This window comes from Oncorhynchus masou, chromosome 18, assembly GCF_036934945.1.
Source record: "Oncorhynchus masou masou isolate Uvic2021 chromosome 18, UVic_Omas_1.1, whole genome shotgun sequence".
NCBI lineage: Eukaryota > Metazoa > Chordata > Actinopteri > Salmoniformes > Salmonidae > Oncorhynchus > Oncorhynchus masou.
This window is the reverse complement of record NC_088229.1, coordinates 55576549-55597661: the sequence shown is the minus strand read 5'-3', so window position 1 is coordinate 55597661 and position 21113 is coordinate 55576549. Positions and strand designations below refer to the sequence as shown.

At 40.6% G+C, this 21113-nt stretch overlaps 2 protein-coding genes across 2 annotated transcripts; one reads left to right on the top strand and one right to left on the bottom strand.

The window, feature by feature from the left end:
* Window positions 1-4400: 4400 nt before the first annotated feature.
* Window positions 4401-6635, top strand: si:dkey-197c15.6 (putative nuclease HARBI1). Its single transcript, XM_064923766.1, has 2 exons — window positions 4401-5291; window positions 5779-6635. The coding sequence occupies exons 1-2, from the start codon at window positions 4598-4600 to the stop codon at window positions 6183-6185; spliced, it is 1101 nt and encodes a 366-aa protein (XP_064779838.1). The 5' UTR covers window positions 4401-4597; the 3' UTR covers window positions 6186-6635.
* On the bottom strand, window positions 6452-17940 carry LOC135504866 (receptor-type tyrosine-protein phosphatase H-like). Its single transcript, XM_064923765.1, has 18 exons — window positions 17623-17940; window positions 15673-15718; window positions 15004-15261; window positions 14421-14684; window positions 13860-14126; window positions 13258-13521; window positions 12728-12964; window positions 12301-12567; window positions 11870-11963; window positions 11732-11782; window positions 11467-11548; window positions 11133-11223; window positions 10747-10823; window positions 10152-10286; window positions 9822-9944; window positions 9406-9566; window positions 9018-9153; window positions 6452-8536 (listed from the first exon to the last, which is right to left on the bottom strand). The coding sequence occupies exons 1-18, from the start codon at window positions 17692-17694 to the stop codon at window positions 8387-8389; spliced, it is 2775 nt and encodes a 924-aa protein (XP_064779837.1). The 5' UTR covers window positions 17695-17940; the 3' UTR covers window positions 6452-8386.
* Between the last annotated feature and the right edge of the window lie 3173 nt (window positions 17941-21113).

Sequence of the window (21113 nt, the reverse complement as noted above, 5' to 3'; positions counted from 1 at the left end):
AGACACCTGTCCACAACCTCAAACAGTCACACTCCAAACTCCACTATGGCCAAGACCAAAGAGCTGTCAAAGGACACCAGAAACAAAATTGTAGACCTGCACCAGGCTGGGATGACTGAATCTGCAATAGGTAAGCAGCTTGGTTTGAAGAAATCAACTGTGGGAGCAATTATTAGGAAATGGAAGACATACAAGACCACTGATAATCTCCCTCGATCTGGGGCTCCACGCAAGATCTCACCCCGTGGGGTCAAAATGATCACAAGAACGGTGAGCAAAAATCCCAGAACCACACGGGGGGACCTAGTGAATGACCTGCAGAGAGCTGGGACCAAAGTAACAAAGCCTACCATCAGTAACACACTACGCTGCCAGGGACTCAAATCCTGCAGTGCCAGACGTGTCCCCCTGCTTAAGCCAGTACATGTCCAGGCCCGTCTGAAGTTTGCTAGAGACCATTTGGATGATACAGATGAAGATTGGGAGAATGTCATATTGTCAGATGAAACCAAAATATAACTTTTTGTTAAAAACTCAACTCGTCGTGTTTGGAGGACAAAGAATGCTGAGTTGCATCCAAATAACACCATACCTACTGTGAAGCATGGGGGTGGAAACATCATGCATTTGGGGCTGTTTTTCTGCAAAGGGACCAGGACGACTGATCTGTGTAAAGGAAAGAATGAATGGGGCCATGTATAGTGAGATTTTGAGTGAAAACCTCCTTCCATCAGCAAGGGCATTGAAGATGAAACCACCCGGGCAACGAAGGAGTGGCTTCGTAAGAAGCATTTCAAGGCCCTGGAGTGGCCTAGCCAGTCTCCAGATCAACCTCATAGAAAATCTTTGGGGGGAGTTGAAAGTCTGTGTTGCCCAGCAACAACCCCAAAACATCACTGCTCTAGAGGAGATCTGCATGGAGGAATGGGCCAAAATACCAGCAACAGTGTGTGAAGACTTACAGAAAACGTTTGACCTCTGTCATTGCCAACAAAGGGTATATAACAAAGTATTGAGATAAACTTTTGTTATTGACCAAATACTTATTTTCCTCCATAATTTGAAAAAAAAAATCATTAAAAATCCTACAATGTGATTTTCTGTTTTTTTTTTTACATTTTTTGTCTGTCATAGTTGAAGTGTACCTATGATGACAATTACAGCCCTCTCTCAAATTTTTAAGTGGGAGAACTTGCACAATTGGTGGCTGACTAAATACTTTTTTTGCCCCACTGTATAGCTATAAATCGGAAAGCATCATCAATGTCACTAACGAACTGGAGGGCTCCACTATGTTGTTACATTCAAATAGATTCTGTGGTTTATCGATTTAAGTTTAAAAAATCTGGAAACCTTACATTGGCATTTCCCAACAGACATAATCATGTTGGATTTCAATATGTATATGTGTATTGAAAGGAGAGGCTACTGTGTCTTTTTGTGTGTTCATGGACAGGTGTGGACTTGTCGTGGTGTGCATCAGCTGTTGTGGTTGTGATGTTTTTGTGTTGTTTCTGTTTGAGTGTGTTATTATCTATAAACACAAACCATCTTGAATGACTAATTTCAGGCAGAACACACAAAATAACAATTTCAGGTTACAGATATGTTGAAATGTGATAGTCCAGTGTTCATGTTGGTAATCAATAAAGGTGAAGTATTTTTCTTCACGATGGTGGCAGGGATATTCCCGGGATTTTCTGAATTAAGCCGTTTTCCTACTTATGAACTCATGGATACCATTCGTATGTCTCTGTGTGCAGTTTGGAAATAGTTGAAGCTATTGTTAGCTTAGCCCAACTGCTGGAATTTCAGTTGTGGGTCAAGGTGACCCTTAGGTCTATATATATTAGGGGAAAATATTGAATGGCCCAGTGCAGTCAAAATTCTGTTTTTTTTCCTCTGTTTTATACCAGTGTTACTTCCTGATAGTTGCTGGTTGAAAATAAAGTTTAAACAGGACCTTCTAATCAGCAAGTTTGCATCTGCGGGAGTTTCTGCTTTTCATGGTGACATCACCATGCCCTAAATTGGTAATAGATCAATAACAAAGAGAGTTCCAAACCTCTGCCAATAACAGCTAGTTTTCCGTTTCCCCCTCCCCTTTCAGACCACACCCAGACATTCCTAGCAAAATTATTGCTTGAGAAATTGTTTTTTTGTTGTTGCTAAAAGCCATTTCTAAAATCTGCATAAAAAATGTGCACATGTTTGTGGTGTTTCCACCAAACGGACCTTTTGCAAAAAAAAATATGTCCGTGATGACTTATTGTCCACAAAATTAACTTTTTCACTTAAGTTTAAATGTACAAATAAAAATCTAAAATTCAATGTGTTTCCGTCACATTTTTAACTCTACTGGTAGTTTTGTCCCCCAAAGTTTTGGTGCGTGTGCCCTGGCCAACAGTTCGCAGATACAGTGCGGGTAGGCTAGTCTACATGATGAGATTACTATAGAGCTATATAATATATACTATATATGAGCAAGAATATTTTTATTTGTCAAACGGCAGTCAAGCATCGATCATCATGTCACCAGAATAAGACCCTTGGAAATGTGCATCAAGATCACCGTGCACTTCCCCACCCTGTGAATTTCATCAGAACTTATTTCATCTGCAGCCTAATAAACTGCATGGCGTGACTCCAAGTTTACTTCGATATCATGGTTATTATATCAATATTTGGTAATAAAGGCGTTTCCACCGCCATTTCTCGCATAATACATTTTAACTGACACAAAAAGATCCCAACATATCGAACGAACCAAAGTCAGATGAGTCCGTGTGTTATTATCTATAAACATAAACCATCTTGGTCTGTCGGGATTTATAAAATTGTACCGAAATTTTCTGTTTCCATCAGAGCTGTCGTGATTTATTTTATACAGTACGACTTTACTTGCATAAAAACTGTGGATGGAAATGTGGTAAGTTACTTAAATAGTTACCCAGAAATATTTGATATCAAAATAATAACAGCTGCACTGGGCCTTTTAACAAACATTTCTGAGGGTCTCGTGCACATTTAATAAGGTAGGCTACGAGTAAATATTAGAGTACGTCGTTATATTAGGCCATCTAATGAAAATAATGAGCTAATAATATAAGAATTCCGGTATTGGAAGTTTTTGAGATTCATAATGCAGGTGATTTATGTGTCTTTGTAATGAAATGGCAGGGGGCCAAATCTGATCCATGCCTGTAGGTGGCATATATAGACCCCTTTCTGTGTTTGCAAACATTGCCGCATGAGGGCGATCCGCGCCAGTTGGTGGCAGAGAAAAGGGGAGTTCTTATAGAACAGCCGCGGAAAAAAAGTGCATTTCAACTACTTTTGGATTAGAATTACATTTTAAGGCTCGTCTGAATGTCCTGCTTAATATAATGTTTGTGTCATCATCGCAAATCAATTATTTTGCAAAGATCACAACCGAATATAATCTTAGGGACTGTTCATGCAAGAATCAAAACATAACTGTAAGCATATGAGAACCCAAGACTGTTATTCTTTTTTTTTTTTAGGATTAATCAAAACGTAAATCTAGGCTATGTTGAAAAGGCGTAGATGACGAAGGCTTTCTTACTGCCCCCAATAAGTCGGTCAGTGTGCCGTGTACTGGTAAGGGGTCGATATCCACTCAGAATGGCGAGGCACGCTACATCTCATTCTTACATATTGATTTTGTTTTTGATGTATTGAGAGGGAAATGATAAGGTTTGCCATATTTTCATTTAAATGTGATATTCTGAATTTGGGAATACAATATATTGTATATAGTGGTGTAAAGTAACTAAGTAAAGAAAATATGTACTTTTTTACTCCTATTATACATTATACATTTTCCCTGACACCCAAAAGTACTCGTTACATTACGAATGCTCAGGCAAGACGTCAATATGGTCCACTTCATGTAACGCGTTGTCATCCCTACTGCTTCTGATCTGGTGGATTCACTAACCATAAATGCAGCATTTGTACATGAAATGTTGGAGTGTGCCCCTGGCAGTCTATACATTAAAAACATAAGAAAATCGTGCCATCTAATTTGCTTGCTATAAAGAATTTGATGTATAGCATTTACTTAGTCTTTTTTTCCATCAATCTACTTAAGTACATTTAAAACCAGATACTTTTCAACTTTTACTCAAGTAGTATTTTACTGGGTGACTTTTATTTTAGATTGAGTCATTTTCTATTAAAGGCATCTTTACTTTTACTCAAGTATGAGAATTGAGGACTTTTTCCCACCACTGATTTTATCAATACATTATTTTGAGAGTCTGTAAAATACGTGTCATAATGTACAGCAAAGGCTTCTCGAGCCCTCCAGCCCATAGATGGCGGTGTGTACCCATTGGGTGTACCCTTTACAGACCATGTCCACCAATGAAGATGTACTTCCTTCCTCCACCACGTTTTTCATTGTTTACAATCGTTCGGCGCAAAGAAACTTGTGTATTTGAAGCTTAACATGGATGAAATGTGACATGTTTAGGATTTAGATAAGTAGCTTGCCGGAATGTTCTAATTCCATGCCGAGTATCCAACACGGGTTCTTTCTCTGCAAATATTTGTCTGTTAGTCTAGCCTCGACATGGCTTTTGCTCCCGCTGTGTGGTTAGCTGCTCAAGCAGAACTCTACGAGGACGACGAAGAGGCCGAGGTAAACAACTTCCCAGAGCCACAGAAAAACTACTTGGGCGATTACAATGATGATTATTTATTTGAGAGGTTCCGTTTAACTAGACCTTGCATTAGTTTCATCACGGATTGCGTCAGGCTCCGGATGAAAGCCACGCTCCAGCAAATGAATGGACCTTCCGTCGATGAAATGGTAATAGTGGCACTGGACTATTACGTAAATGGTATTTTGTCGACCAAAGTCGTAGATATGATTCAAATGGAGCAAATGGAGATTCACGAAGTCATCAACAATGTCTCCAAAGTGTTGTCAGGTATGGTCAGGGAGTTTATCACTTTCCCGGCGAATGGTGAGGAACGAGCAAATGTGGCGCACGAGATCAAGAAAATATGCGGTATTCCGACCTCGATGGGCTTGGTGGGATGCATGCATGTCAAGGTGAGACCACCTCATCACGACAAGGAAGCTTTTCGGAACACAATGGATAACCACACCGTCATGACCCAAGTCATATGCGATTGTGAAGGGAATTTAATGAGTGTTGAAAACTGCTGCGTTGGCAGCACACCAGAGCAAACCATATGGGATATGTCGGATATTGCCCAGCAACTAAAGCATGGAGCACATGGGACGCATTGGATCATTGGTAAGCTAATTCTACACAGGAATATGTTTTATACATTTCTTATGACTAGAAATATTGTGCAGACCCACTAGCCACCCCTGTTATGAAGGGTCTCCGGGTCCTGGAGCGCTATTAAGTTAAGTGTGCAGGCTGTTTCAGCCCAGTACTAACATCCGTTTTAAACCATCAACAAGCTGAAATCAGGTAAGTTGGCGTTGGTCTGGAACATTTCTGAGTGAGTTAGACCATAAACAGTGGTCTAACTTTAGGTGGGTCACTCAGTCTTTTTTTAGATAAAAGTTTGTGTGATTGTGAACAAATTAGGATAATCAGGGTGGAAGATTAATTGACAATGAACTGTATTTCATGGTAAACTGGAAGGATCTTTATCGTTTGGAAGAATAGTTTTTACCCTGTGTCTTGAACGCTTTATGCATTTGTTTTCAGCAGATTTCACCAATGTTCATTACTTGCCTCTTTTTTTTGTTGTTGGTTTGATCCCACAAAGCCGGAAAAGGCTATGCGTTGAGCAGACACCTCCTGACGACCGTTTCACCAGCCAAAGAGAAAGCGGATCGGCGGTTCAATGCAGCCCACGGCATGATCCACTCGGTCCTCCAGAGGACCATCACCTTGGTGAAGAGGCGCTTCAGATGCCTGGCCAATCTGGGCCACGTGCAGCAGAACAGTCTGGACAAGAAGGCTGAGATCATCAAGGCCTGCTGCGTCTTGCATAACATCGCCAAGAAGTTTTCGGTGCCTGCGCTCAACGATACCGTGCTAGAGACTATGCACCCGGCCGAGAATCACCAGGTGCCAGTGGTGGAGGTGCCGAGCTACGCAGAGAAATCCAGAGCTGCCATTATCGGCATTTATTTCTCGCATTCCTCCGGGAATGACGGCATTTCAGACTGAGGACAATGGAAATATTTGTATAAAATGGTTGTTGACATTTGGGTTTAATAGGAGGATGGTTCAGTCCCTTATTATAACAGTTTGTGAAAGTAGGTGCTACTGGATTGACAAACATTATTTTATTTTTTATCACGCTTTGTGATACATGAAAACCAAATGACAATACTTTGGGTTTATCTATTTACATGTTTTTATACATTGTCAATAAACGTCAAGTAAAAATCTAATCTTCCATGAATTAATATGAATTGCAATTTAGAAATTGATAGGCTAAAATTGACATTTATTGAGGACACAAGCAGCATTTTCTAACACAATGATAAAAAAAAGGTACCTAGGTGAATGTGAAGTGTGCTGAATTCTCCTGAACATAGCCAGTGAATGATTACATACAATATATGCTTAAACATTATGTACATGTGAATATTTAAATAAAAATCTTATTAACATACAGAAGAAATAAGCAAGATGAAACTTTTTGTTTAAGTCAATCACATTGGTGCAATTTTCACACACATATGGTACATTTTCACAACTCAAAACAGATCATCAAAAAGGCTCATGATTCAAATCTTAATGTTTTCAATTGACTGATTACAACAAACATTCAGTCACTTGTTCACTGCACCAAATCATTCTTTCAATTTGGATACATATTCAGTCTACATTGAACAAAAATCTAAACATGTAAAGTTATGAGCTGAAAAAGAAATCCTACACATTTTCCATACGCACAAAAGTCTTATTTCTCTCAAATGTTGTGCACAAATTTGTTTGCATCCCTTTTTGTGAGCGTTTCTCTTTTGTCAAGATAATCCATCCACCTGACAGGTGTGGTATATCAAGAAGGTGATTAAAAGGCATGATCATTACACAGGTGCACCTTGTGCTGGGGCTAATAAAAGGCTACTTTTAAATGGGCAGTTTTGTCACACAACACAATGCCACAGATGTTTCAGGTAATATGCAATTGGCATGCTAACGGCAGGAATGTCCACCAGAGCTGTTACCAAATAATTGAATGTTAATTTCTCTACCATTTGCAGCCTCCAACATTGTTTTACAGAATTTGGCAGTAATTCTGGGGTGGGGGGTGTTTACACGTGGTCTGAGGAGTATTTCTGTCTGTAATTAAGGCCTTTTATGGGGAAAAACCCATTCTGATTGGCTGGGCCTGGCTCCCCAGTGGGTGGGTCTGGCTGCACCCCTGCCCAGTCATTTGAAATCCATAGGACCTAATGAATTTTTTTCAATTGACTGATTTCCTTATATGAACTGTAACTCAGTAACATCTTTGGAATTGTTGCCTGTTGCATTTATATTTTTGTTCAGTGTAAGTATCTGCTTTTCAAAATGTAATATTCACTTTACTTTTGATATGATTTGTCATTTGTTAACAATACAATTAACCCAAGCTGTTCAAAACTAATAACTACTGAACCAAAATGATGTATTGCCTAGTTACATTTACATTTTTGTAATTTAGCAGACACTGTTATCCAGAGTAACTTTAAGGAGCAATTACGGTTAAATGCCATTTTCAAGGGCAGATCGACAGATTTTTCAGCTAGTCGGTTCAGGGATTCGAACCAGTGAACTAGTTAACATGTATAGTTTGATAACTGCTGAACACTTCTATATTTTTATCTCATAAATCTATCAATTTGACATGAATTTATGTTGGAAGGTAAAAACAAATCATACATGGATGTGGCTGTAAATACTTCATCATCATCCTCCATCAGCCTGTGTGCTTCAATAGGACAATGTGGAAAGAGTCACTATGTGCTACCATTGGGAATAATAGTGTATTATAAACTGGGTGGTTCAAGCCATGAATGCTGATTGCCTGACAGCCATGGTATATCAGACCGTATACTACAAGTATGACAAAACATTTATTTTTGCTGCTCTAATTACATTGGTAACCAGTTTATAATAACAATAAGGCACCTCGGGGGTTTGTGATATATGGCCAGTGCGATGCAGCTTGCCTAAGAACAGCCCTTAGCCGTGGTATATTGACCATATAGCACACCTCCTTGAGCATTATTGCTTAAGTAAGGGGCATTACAAGTTTAATCAGTTTAGAATTTTGTACTTAAGAGACTTTTTCAAGTATACCATTTACATCTGAAAAATGTTCCAAAGTGATTGGAAAAATAAAACAAACTCACAGCAGACAATCCATGGCCTTATCTTCAGGCCTTTGGATTGGCAGCTTGGAACTCCCTCAGTGCTGTGGCGTTGGCGTAGATCAGGTCCGAGTTCTCATAAAGGGCCTCTTCTATCATCTTCTCTTTGGGCTCCAGAGAATCCATGATGCATTGGTGCAGGAAAACATACTGCGACTAAAAGAGTGTAAATGTCCATGATAAGCCACAAATGGAACCTCATAAGTCATGTATTCATTTTTTATCAACCCTTTAGTCATTAAACCCAAAGAGGGCAGGGCTGCGGAGCTGTGTGTTACGCCACTGATTATAACTACAAGTTAAGTATAACAAAGAAATGTAAGATGTGTCAAATAAATGATATCCAGCTCAGGCCTCCAGCTATGCATTTGGTTTGCTAACTTGCTAGCTAAGTGTCAAGATGTCAAGATCAAGCTTCTAGGTTACAGCAGAGACATTCAATCCCCTCCGGATCAAGGTCACTGTTGCCTAAATTGTTTTGTGCACGTTCGGTAATACCGTATACCCCAGTATGGTACAGAAACGGTATGACAATCTAGATATCGCCCAACCCTAATCAATAGATATTGTCCATATTTTAGGGTAGTACCTAGCGTTAATGTGGTGATCGTTTCTATGAAGCTAACACAGGCCTTACCTCGGTCTGAACCATGAGCGGCCGACTCAGCCTCATCTTGTGCACAAAGGCAGCGATTCCCACCGCCTTCTCCCTCTCCAGCTGTTGTAGCATCACGTCCAGAGCAATGATGGTGCCCGTCCTCCCCACCCCAGCACTGAGAGACAGGGAGAGTGATGTAATCATAATGTACACGTTTACAGATAGAGCACAGAACAATACAGTTCAATGAAGAGACCACCTAAAACTATACTTGAACTGTCACCACCAGTCATTGAAAACACACCTCACTTGTTGGTTAACGGTGCATTCTTCGAACACCGCAATGGCGTTGCCACATTGCACATCCCTATTTAGAATTTTTCTCTGTGTAGAGTAATGACTGGGTGTTGTAGGTACTGTACATTACCTGCAGTGCACCACAGTGGGTCCGCTGTTCTCTTGGCTCTCTATGTGCTGTCTGACCAGCCCTCTGAACTGGATCAGAGCCTCCGTTCCCTCTGGGACTCCATGGTCTGGCCAGGCCGTGAAGTGGAAGTGTTTCACAGGGCGCTCCTCGGATGTGTCCCTCTGGAAGACAGAATTATTTAAATGCAGAGGCGACATTCACACGGGTAGTAAGCAGAGAATGCACTGAAAACCTTGTCCAGGGGGGTGTTCAGAAGGGAGAGAACATTTTGAAACAGAGTGCTACCGAAAGGAACTACCTGATCTTGTCCAATAAGATCAGAGATGTTCATTTTTTGTAGCAGAACGTTTTGCAACTGTCTGCCCTACTGAACATGATGACCCAGGTTTCATAAGTAGAACAAGCACTTTGCTTACACTTTTCACTACAAACTCCCGCAGGGTCCAGTTGGTTTCCCTTTTCTCTGACCTGACTGTTACCAACAGGTCTCCGTACAGGCAAGGGGTGTAGTCCAAAGGCCAGTACTGCTCACATTTAGTCTAGGGAGACACAGACAGAGTAGGTCATTGTTTCTATATAAATACAGTACATAGAATGAAATCCGTCAAATTGCCATGTTCTGGGGGGCTTTGCCCGTTCTAGTGATTCTATTTCTATGACTATCACGGTTTTTCTGTGATGTCACCACATTCTCCACACACACAATGCAAAGCAAACACATTAAGGAGGACTCCAACAGGACTCACCCTCCCTCCTTCGGTGCAGTTGGTTACCATGACCACACCCTTTACCCTTTGCTCCCAGATCATTCTCCAGAAGTCGTCGACGGTGGTGGGCAGGGGACCTTGTGCAGCGATGTACTGTCTGCTGTTACCGTAGCCCTGAGACAAAAAGCACCCGGGTTAAGAAAACACACCTATTTGACTTAGAGTAATCCATGATGACTCAGATGTGTAAACATTTACAGGTGCAAGAACTTCCTCTAAGGCATCATATTATTCAGTGATATCGTAACGTGACACTAGAATATTTTTGACATGATGCCATTTTATAACTGACATAAAGGTTTGTGTGGGGATGTATTGGAAAACATATACGGGAAAAATACTTGTAAGATTGGTGAAAGTTGACCTTTGGTGTTATGCAATGTTTCAAGCCAACCCTTTCCCGTAAGTAGGCCTTTTACAGCAGGCTATCAATGTTGAGATCAACATAGTAGATCATTCTAGTACTGACCTAGTTACTGCAGTCACAGTAAGAATAGCTGTATAGGATATCTAGGGCTGATATGGACATTGCTCTGTATTAGGAAATCCATGACTGATATGCTGCTGTACGTACCGGCATGTAATTGGCATTTACGTAGTCAGAGCTCATGTTGTGGTTTAGGGTGGTTAGCTTCACCCGACACCAGTCATCTAGAGAGAGAGAGGGAGAGAGAGAGAGAGAGAGAGAGAGAATTTAAAATGCTTGATGATTTAACAACTTCACTTTGGGGATTAAAAACTATTAAAACTATAACCTTAAATTGTATCAAATCTGCAGGTGGGGTGATTAAGCCAAAACTCTGCCTGGAATCTGAGGCATATCTTATCCACCCTATTATACTTAGTCGATTGGCTGACACAAAGTTCAACTATTGCAATAAAAAGTGGTGATGTCAATTCAACAACGGTATGTTTTTCACATGATGTGTACTGTAGAAATGGCAGCCAGAGTACACTTACATGGCAGTACATTGGTGAAGCGGTTCTTGTTCTTGTTCTCCTCCAGAATGGCTGCTTTTTGAGTCTGCTCTGTGCCAACAGGGATGAAGTCCTGCATAGAGATATGAAGCACAGATCGTGCATAAAGTAAAGTAAAACAAATGGATGTTTACATATTCAGAAGGGTCCGCTAAAGTTTTATGCGCAGACAAACAAGATGGATTACAAGACGACAAAAGAAAAAAATACATTCTAATACGGTAGGGAACGCAACGTTGGACAATCGCCCAACCACTTTGCATTGCCAACACCATGATGGAAACAAACAGAGCGAGCACGTTATCCTTATCGCTACCTCATACTCCTCACTGAATCCTCTGTTTGTGTCAGCGCTCATTGTGTGAAAGTGGTCTGAAAACTTCCCCGTGGGAATAGCTCTGGGGAAAAAAGGGAAGATAGTAAGTTCTCAGTTGAATATTCCAAAGTAGTTACTGTTATTAACAGCTGTGGGGTCTAATACATGTCTTTTTGACTTTGCTGCGCATAGTCGCTAAAGTGTTGGAGTTTAAGGCTAAGTCTGACTCTTAAATACTGAAAATGAACTCTTATACTGTACATACTTGAATTTATTGCTGGTTAGTTTGGATTCCACAAACAACAACTTGGGCCGGCTATTGGAAACGGGAAAAGAAAAGCATTGATTATTGAGTCCACATGGTTTCCTTATCTAACGTCATTGTGAAGGCAGCCGCACAGACCTAAATATTTCTGGCTTCCGACGCCATATGAAGAAAGCCAGACAAACCAGGAGGCAGAGTAGCAGCACAGCCATGACTGACCCTGCAATGACCCCTATAGGGAAGAAACCTGGGCTTTAGTATGAGCGCATAGGGCATGACATGTTAATAAATGGGTTATAGGTTTACTTCTAAACATGTAAGAGTAATCTGAGCAAATGAGCAACACACTTTTAGTATCAAAAGATCATATAAAACAAGATGTAAAAGCTCTCCATTTTGAATACAGGAAGCGGGTGAGATCCCATGGTTTTCCGCCAGAAGAAGGCATGGCAGCTATATCACATCATGCTGTGTGTCGATGCTGTTATCGGTGGTAATACAAGTATCATTGACCAATCATTGTACCTTTTAACATGAAATGCTTCAATATAAATGCTAGGCTCACTCACCTCTTGGATCTGTATTACAGCTGAAAGAGACAGCCTTACTTATCCGACGCCCAGAGATTGAGGCCAAAGACACTCGATAGGTCTGGGCAGGTTGAACCCCATCGATGTCCACCTTCATCACCCGCTCTCCCTCCACCCTCTGAGGGCTTTTCCCAGTCACATTCACCTCCACACTGGTCCATATTCCCTCCGGCACATCCCAGGCCAGAGAGAAAGCGTAGCCACTGGACAAATATTCACATCTCGGTCTTATCAGGGCTGGGGGAACTGATTAAAACAAAAGAAGGAAGATGTCACCTTGACTCCCTGCTAAAGTCACTATCCTACAGGTGTACCATAATACATCAATGCTAGACTACTAATATATTTAGTGGGAAAGTGGACTAAACACAATAAGTCACTTTGACAAAGTAAGAGACTGACTCACCCACAGTCTCCACCTGTTCACACAAGGGAAGTTTTTTAGAATCCTTTTCAAACCAAAGAGTCAGTGTGTACTTTGCCCCAGGGTAAAGGAAAGTGAATGACAGATTGCCATTAATGTTAGGGACGACGTGAGTCTGACTGCCATTATTGGCTTCTCCATTGGAGACGATCTCGGACAGGAGCACAGTCTGAATGGATGAGCTGGTGACCTCCCAGGATAAAGCAGAGCAATACATCTCTGCAGGGAAAAGCAAGGGACTTCTGTTGATAGCGTTCACATTTAAGGTTTGAATTAGGTTTTTACGTGTCAAATGACTGTGTTATTCAGGCAACACTTCTGCTGAGTTTTCGACTCAACCCTTCTCCATAGTATATGAAACTCTAGACCATCTGGACTATCCAAATAAAGTGGGACCGACTTGAAGAGCGAACTTTCACCGTAGCCACATAAAACAACTGACTGGACAATTTTAGGGTAAGAACTGTGAGATGATTCTAATTGGGAATCAAGGTTAAAAAAAGCTAATTTACTTGTTACTGTGAAGTCGCTTTTTCCACTGCTCTTGATGCCTTCAAACACAGTGAAGAGGGTGAAGGCATATCTTTTCCCAGACTTGAGAGTTGAAACTTGATGTGTCACTGTTTCTCCTGCATTAGGAATGCTTTTATTTTCCACATCGTCGAAATGCAGCACATAACTAGAGACTCCTTTCGCCGGCTTCTTCCACTCCAGAGTTACACAGGTCTCATTTCGATGTGTCTCTATTACAGTGACAGCCTCGACATTAAAGGGAGCTAATACAGAGAGAAGAAACATAACCAATCAACACAGTCAATGCATCGCTTCAAAAATGACTGCCATGACTGTACATGTCTGATCTTTAAATAACCCCAATAACTATTCAGCATCAGAAGATTCCAGAGTTAAAAAGCATGAATCCAAATCTAAAATGTTAAAATTTAAAAACAATATTTCTGAGAAGACAAACCATATATATATATATATATATATATGATTTTTTTAAGGCTATAGATATATCAGTATTTAATGTATCTCACTCAAGAGTGATCCATGAAAATACTGAAAGACAATCTAGTATCCCCCCCCCATTTCTAAAAAGAAATAAACTTACCAGTGACTGCAGACAATTGACTTCCAACAGTACTCTTGACACCTTGAAACACAGAGAAGAGAATGAACGTATATTTTTCCCCAGCAGTGAGAGGTGAAACCACGTGTGTCACTGTTCCATTTTCATCAGATGCAGGGTTGATAGTATTCGTCCGAGAGGTGTTCAGCAGCTCATAAGTGATATCTGTTCCATTCACTTTGCTCCACTGCAAAGTTATACTGGTCTCATTTTGCCCTGTCACATTGACATCACCTACACCGAGGGGACCTAAGATAGAAAGACAGCAAGATGACAATGACAATTAATGCATTCACAATGTATTTACAATGCACTCTCAAAGTATATTTACAATGCATTCACAACTCATGTCACTCACTTTGTAGATTTTAGAATGTGTAGATGTAATATTATCTTAAGACATCATAAGCAAGATATTATATGCCATTTAGCAGACACGTTCATCCGAAGCGACTTACAGTCATGAGTGCACACATTGACAGGCATTGAGAGGCATTTAAGGATGCAAGAAATGACACAGAATCCAATTCTCAAGAGACTCACGGGTGATTGCGGAGAAATTGTATCCCTTGCTTGGTACTACTTTGAACACAGTGAAGAGACAGAACTTGTTTTTTGTCCCAGCATTGAGAGGTGAGACTGTGTATGTCACCGATCCATCCACATCAGATACAGGGATGGTAGTATTAGTCCCATCACTGAACTGCAGCTTATAAGTGATCCTGTTCCCATTCACTTTGTTCCACTGCAGAGTTACATTAGTCTCCTCTTGCCCTGTTACATTGACCTGAGCTACGTTGATGGGAGCTGGGGGGGAAGCAGAGTGGCAAATCAAATATGACAGAAGCATGCATGTACTCTATCACGGAACCGCAGCCAATAACAGCCCAACGCCATTCTCCGGTTTGTTCCAACGCAGAGTTATACTGGTATCATTATGCCCTGTCACGTTGACATGATCTACATTGACAGGAGCTGAGACACAAAACGTTTTTATTTTTATTTTTTAAAAAGGTCAGTTGTATTTCCTTAAACCAGTATGCAAATTATTTCACTGTATACTTTCATGTATGAACAGCTTAAAGACCTATATTAATAGCTGAAAATGTATCCAATGTCCACCTACCAGTATCAGCTGTAAAGTTAAATCCATTGCTCCTGTCACTCCCATTAACACTGAAGAGAGTGAAGTTGTAATCTGTCCCAGCAGTGAGAGAGGAGACTGTCTGTGTCTCTTGCATCTGATTTCTTTCAGTGGTGTTTATCAATGATGTCCCATTTTGGAACTTCAGTTCATACGTGTACCCCGGAGTCTTCGTCCACTCCAGAGTTATACTGCTCTCATTTTGCCCTATCACAGTGACACGTGTTACCGCCGTGAGAGCTGAGACACAAAACAGAACAATTCAGTCAGTAAAATGTTTTGCAATATCATTGTTCTCCAACAACAACAACAAAAAGGACTTAGTCTCATCTGCTATGACTTGGGCCCTGTGCTTTGTTTTGATCATCTCACATGGCCTATATTTGAATCTTTCTTTCTTTTGAATCCCCCCCCCACAAAAAAAAAAATTCAAGCAATGTCCGAAGATGGTGCTGGAGCATCTGACTTAAAGTGAAAAGGGGACCGTTTGATGGGAAAAGCTTTAAATATAGGGTCAAATCCAATTCATGTTAACCAAAAACACAGGGCCCTCGCTATGACATGTAATATAACTCAAATATCATGTACACGACGTTAAAGCATAACACAATCACCCGTCAAATGATGCAGGGTATGAGATTGAACACTTACTTGGTTTAAGGGTTGAAGATGGGATTGAAGGTGTAGTAGATTGACACTGAAAGCAGAATTACAGCTATGTTAGAAGAACATACAAAAAGATGGGACACTGGTGGCAAGACACACACACACACACACACACACACACACACACACACACACACACACACACACACACTAACATAGCTTCAGTATAACTATATTTAGTAGGTGGGTTATAACAGCTGTCAAATGAACTACACATCTGACTGATTCTCCAAAGTGTGCTCTCACACTCCCTCTGCTCCGCCTTCCTGCTTTTACATTTCATACAGCTGTTGTCATTTCTGCTTTTCTCTTCTCCATTACCCGAACGTTGTAAATCAAGCCATGTGAATTATCTGAAATGGCCCTCCCTCCCTTCTCGAAATCCCAAACTGTTAGCATACATGTTTCTATACTTCACCAATAGTGACCAATAGACATTTGCCCAAACGATTCGCTTGTGGTTTTCAGCCTTGTGTAACAAGCATATTCACGCAATGTCAGCTTGTATGTGTTTGCTTTCACCTTATTAGTCTCTCCTACTACTTATAGTACTTGTATAAGGCAGTGTAGTAGGCTATGTTGATTAGTGTCTTACTAGTATACAGTATCATGGGGAACCAAAGAACAACTGTACAGTATTTGTACAATATATGCAGGACAGAGGAGTCTATCGTTTACAACATCAGTTCTCTGGAAATGATTGTGTATTTCCCCAAATTGTGACACAAACCTCAGAGGTCCAAAAATAACTCACGCTATCTAAGGGGATCTTATTCAGCCTTAATTACATGCGACTGTGTTATAATTCAATTGACCATTCAAATTGGCCTATTCCTAATTCCAATGTAAACTTGCAAAACCAGTTATGGCTAACCATCAGTAGCTAACAATGTTTAATGCCACCACTGCATGTCCAATAAATCACTATGTGTGTTTATTTCATGAGAATAACTCAAAATATAAAAAATTGTATTATTTATTTCCCTGTGCCTCCTTTTGCCATTGAAATGCTCAGCCTGATCGTGTGATACAAATGTAAATATATTTACATATACAGCCCTGATTGGCGGATAGGATAATCTAGACTCTGGACTAGAGCCTACCTCGCGTACCCCTTCAAATTAGGAGGATACATATGCAAATATAGGATGACTGGTCATTGGTCAGAATAATTTGATCAGATTGTGATGTCATGCTGTGGTCCAAAAACTCCCTCCCACCGGAAACAGGTTGAAATTCCAGGCATTTTTAAAATATATTTTTAAAGCTTTCACAGAGTGTTATTTCGACCTCATAATAGTGTGTAAATATCATAATAAAAGGAAAATCACGTTTTTGACTGCACTGCCCCTTTAAAGCGTTAGGAACATTGAAGAAAGTGTATGATGGTGTATGATGGTTGTATTCTACAGCAAGATGCATTAAAGGTATGTCTCCTTAGGCTGTGTTTCACAAGCAGCCCAATTCTGACATTTTGCCCAATTATTGATCTGATCAGATTGGTCAATAAGACTAATTAGTGGCAAAAGATCAGAATTGGGCTGCCTGTGTAGAAGCAAATTCGTATTGAATTTCTTTGTATAACAAATATATTTGTTTGCTGCTTTTAACAAAGTCAGTCATAAAATGTTACTGTACAATATCTATATTTAACAGTACACCTGTTAGAGTCAATTCCATTTGAATTCAGTCACTTCAGGGGAAAAATTTGAATTACAACTCAATAATTGTTTATTTTTATTCATGTGCACTGTACTGATTCAAGTGTTGTTGCCTTTTCATTTAAGCTTTAATTGATATAGGCATATTTTCTGACCTTAACAAACTTTTTTCAAGCAGACAAAGTTTTAAAAACTATCAAACCACTAGCATACGTCAAACCACAGAGGCCTGGACTATTCAAGTGACACAAGAAGCAAAGTGAAAATGACTCACCCACACTCCTGCCACACAGAGGCACATTATAACGTGAGATAATCCCATTGCTAGTGATGAAGACCACACCATGCCAAGGCACGGTACAAATGTTGAAAATGCACTAACACCAATGACTATTTTCTATTGAAATTATTATCAACTAAAAGCACCAGTATCTTGGCCCTCCTAGGTTATCTTCGTGCCCTGATTATCCTACACCGATCCTTTATTTGCTTAATTCCACCAGTGTTGACTTTTCATTTTCTCACACGTCCTCCTCTCGGTCACCTCTGATCTCATATCATGGCTGTCTGCAACTTGTTTTATTGTTACTTCTCGTTTTTTTCTGCTTGAAACAACCACACAGAAAGAGAGAGAGAGAGAGAGAGAGAGAGAGAGAGAGAGAGAGAGCGAGAGAGAGAGAGAGAGAGAGAGAGAGAGAGAGAGACATTTGCCCCGCCTGTTACTTCCTTATTATCTCATCACCTCCTGTCAAGTCTTGGAGAGCATCTCTATCATGTAAATGTATTAGGTTTATGCAAATTGAACATATGTTTACTCTTTATCAGTTGGGCGATTGAGCGCTGTCTATTAAAAAACGAATTGGGAAAAGGTGTTGGCGTGTTGTTCAGTGTGTCTCGGTGTGCATGTGGGGTGTGTAAGGAAATTAAGCAACAGAAATACGTAGCGCTAGGTGTTGAATATCAAATCAAATTCTATTTGTCACATGCGCCAAATTTGTGTATACCTTAAGGTTAATTGCCTACTTACAAGCCCTTAACCAGCAATGCAATTTTAAGATAAATACGTGTTAAGTTAAAAAACAAAATAGATAAGTAAAAAATGTAGATAACATATAATTAAAAAGTCGCAGTAAAATAACAGTAGCGAGGCAATAGACAGGGGGTACCGGTACAGAGTCAATGTACATGATCTAAGTACAGTAGCTGTTTCTGTTTTCATAGCTGTGGTTGTGTGGCTTTGCTGCTTGAGTGACAGGAACAGAATCGGTATTTATGGTTTTACAGAGAATGGGAAAATCTAAGTACTTTGACCTTGTGGTTTTCAAGCAACAGAACAATAAGGAAATGGGCCCAGAAACCACAGATAACACATTTGCATAGTAGCGACACGCTAACAGGCCAAATAAAATATGACTTTGTAATCCTTCAATAAAACATTCGAAAAATGAAAGATTACTTTGACACACATTGAGGAATTAGAGAGAGAGCACGAGGTAACACAGCAGTGAAGTGGAACCTTCAAGTTCAGATTTGAAAGGGCTCATTCACCTCAAAGGGGGCACAATTTGACTGTGTTTTACATTGAACTCTGCAAATAAATGACTATTTCCCAAAAGTCACATGTCTGTATGACATGTACTATGCACCCTTTAGAAAAACAATGGAAAAGCATGGCAGCATGCAGTATTTGATGAAAGACTTGTTTTTTCCAGAGGTTTTTTCAAAAAATGGTATTGTAAATGAGCTGGGTGACATCGTGCAACGTCTCGATAACTGCTATTTTCTCTCTATTTACTACAACTATTGAGATGAGGAATCGGTGTGGGTGCGAGCAGGGCGGGGGATCTTCTAGTCTTTATTTGGAAGCCCCTATTGACACCACAAGTCTATTATCCTGCTCTCAAGTACCAGATCAGGTTTTTCCAGTTTTCTGTGCACACATCAACACTTTCCGAGGCAGCACATTCTCTCTGCCTGCCCACATATGCAAAATAGAAAAAGGCTCACTCTCATCTGTAGAGTCCCAAATCAGGTGATTAAAACATATGGGACTGTGTGACAGTATGCCTAACCAGAGATCTGGTTATACAACACATTAGGAACGCTCAGAACAGCCTCAATTGGTCGGGGCATGGACTCTACAAGGTGGCTAAAGCGTTCCGCAGGGAGGCTGGTCCATGTTGAATCCAATGCTTCCCACAGTTGTGTCTGGATGTTGGCTGGATGTCCTTTGGGGGGTGGACCATTCTTGATACACACGGGAAACTGTTGAGCACAAAAAAATCCAGCAGAGTTGCAGTTCTTGACACAAACCGGTGCACCTGGGCACCCTCTACCATTCCCCGTTCAGAAGCAGTTAAATATTTTGTCTTGCCCATTCACCTTCTGAATGGCACACATACACAATCCATGTCTCAAATGTCTCAAGGCTTAACAATCCTTCTCTAGCCTGTCTCCTTCCCTTCATCTACACTGTTTGAAGTGGACTTAACAAGTGACATCAATAAGGGATCATAGCTTTCACCCGGATACACCTGGTCAGTCTATGTCATGGAAAGAGCAGGAGTTCTTAATGTTTTGTAGACTCAGTGTATTATTTCATTTTATTTATTTCCCCTTTATTTAACCAGGTAGGCTAGTTGAGAACAAGTTCTCATTTGCAACTGCGACCTGGCCAAGATAAAGCATAGCAATTCGACACATACAACAACACAGAGTTACACATGGAATAAACAAAACATACAGTCAATAATACAGAAGAAAACAAAAAGTCTATATACAGTGAGTGCAAATGAGGAAAGTTAAGGAAATAAATAGGCCATGGTGGCGAAGTAATTACAATATAGCAATTAAACACTGGAATGGTAGATCGGCAGAAGATGAATGTGCAAGTAGAGATACTTGGGTGCAAAGGAGCAAGATAAATAAATAAATACAGTATGGGGATGAGGTAGGTATATAGATGGGCTGTTTACAGATGGGCTATGTACAGGTGCAGTGATCTGTGAGCTGCTCTGACAGCTGGAGCTTAAAGCTAGTGAGGGAGATGTGAGTCTCCAGCTTCAGAGATTTTTGCAGTTCGTTCCAGTCATGGGCAGCAGAGAACTGGAAGGAAAGACGACCTAAGCTCATCAGTGAGATATACCTGCTGGAGCGCATGCTACGAGTGGGTGCTGCTATGGTGACCAGTGAGCTGAGATAACGCGGGGCTTTACCTAGCAGAGACTTGTAGATAACCTGTAGCCAGTGGGTTTGGCGACGAGTATGAAGCAAGGGCCAACCAACGAGAGCTTACAGGTCGCAATGGTGGGTAGTGTATGGGGCTTTGGTGACAAAACGGATGGCACTGTGATAGACTGCATCCAGTTTGTTGAGTATAGTGTTGGAGGCTATTTTATAGATGACATCACCGAAGTCGAGGATCGGAAGGATGGTCAGTTTTACGAGGGTATGTTTGGCAGCATGAGTGAAGGACGCTTTGTTGCGATATAGGAAGCCGATTCTAGATTTAATTTTGGACTGGAGATGCTTAATGTGAGTCTGGAAGGAGAGTTTACAGTCTAACCAGACACCCAGGTATTTGTAGTTGTCTACGTGTTCTAAGTCAGAGCCGTCCAGAGTAGTGATGCTGGATGGGGGAGCAGGTGCGGACAGTGATCAATTGAATAGCATGCATTTAGTTTTACTTGAGTTTAAGAGCAGTTGGAGGCCACGGAAGGAGAGTTGTATGGCATTGAAGCTCGTCTGGAGGTTAGTTAACCTTTA

Excerpts from the sequence above, each read along its gene's own strand:
- si:dkey-197c15.6 (XM_064923766.1), top strand. The coding sequence starts at position 4,598 with ATGGCTTTTGCTCCCGCTGTGTGGTTAGCTGCTCAAGCAGAACTCTAC. Across the intron at positions 5,292-5,778 it reads TGGGACGCATTGGATCATTG|CCGGAAAAGGCTATGCGTTG; the intron begins GTAAGCTAATTC and ends GATCCCACAAAG.
- LOC135504866 (XM_064923765.1), bottom strand. The coding sequence starts at position 17,694 with ATGGTGTGGTCTTCATCACTAGCAATGGGATTATCTCACGTTATAATG. Across the intron at positions 10,824-11,132 it reads CTTCACCAATGTACTGCCAT|ATGACTGGTGTCGGGTGAAG; the intron begins GTAAGTGTACTC and ends CTCTCTCTCTAG. Across the intron at positions 9,154-9,405 it reads CCCACTGTGGTGCACTGCAG|TGCTGGGGTGGGGAGGACGG; the intron begins GTAATGTACAGT and ends CCTGTCTCTCAG.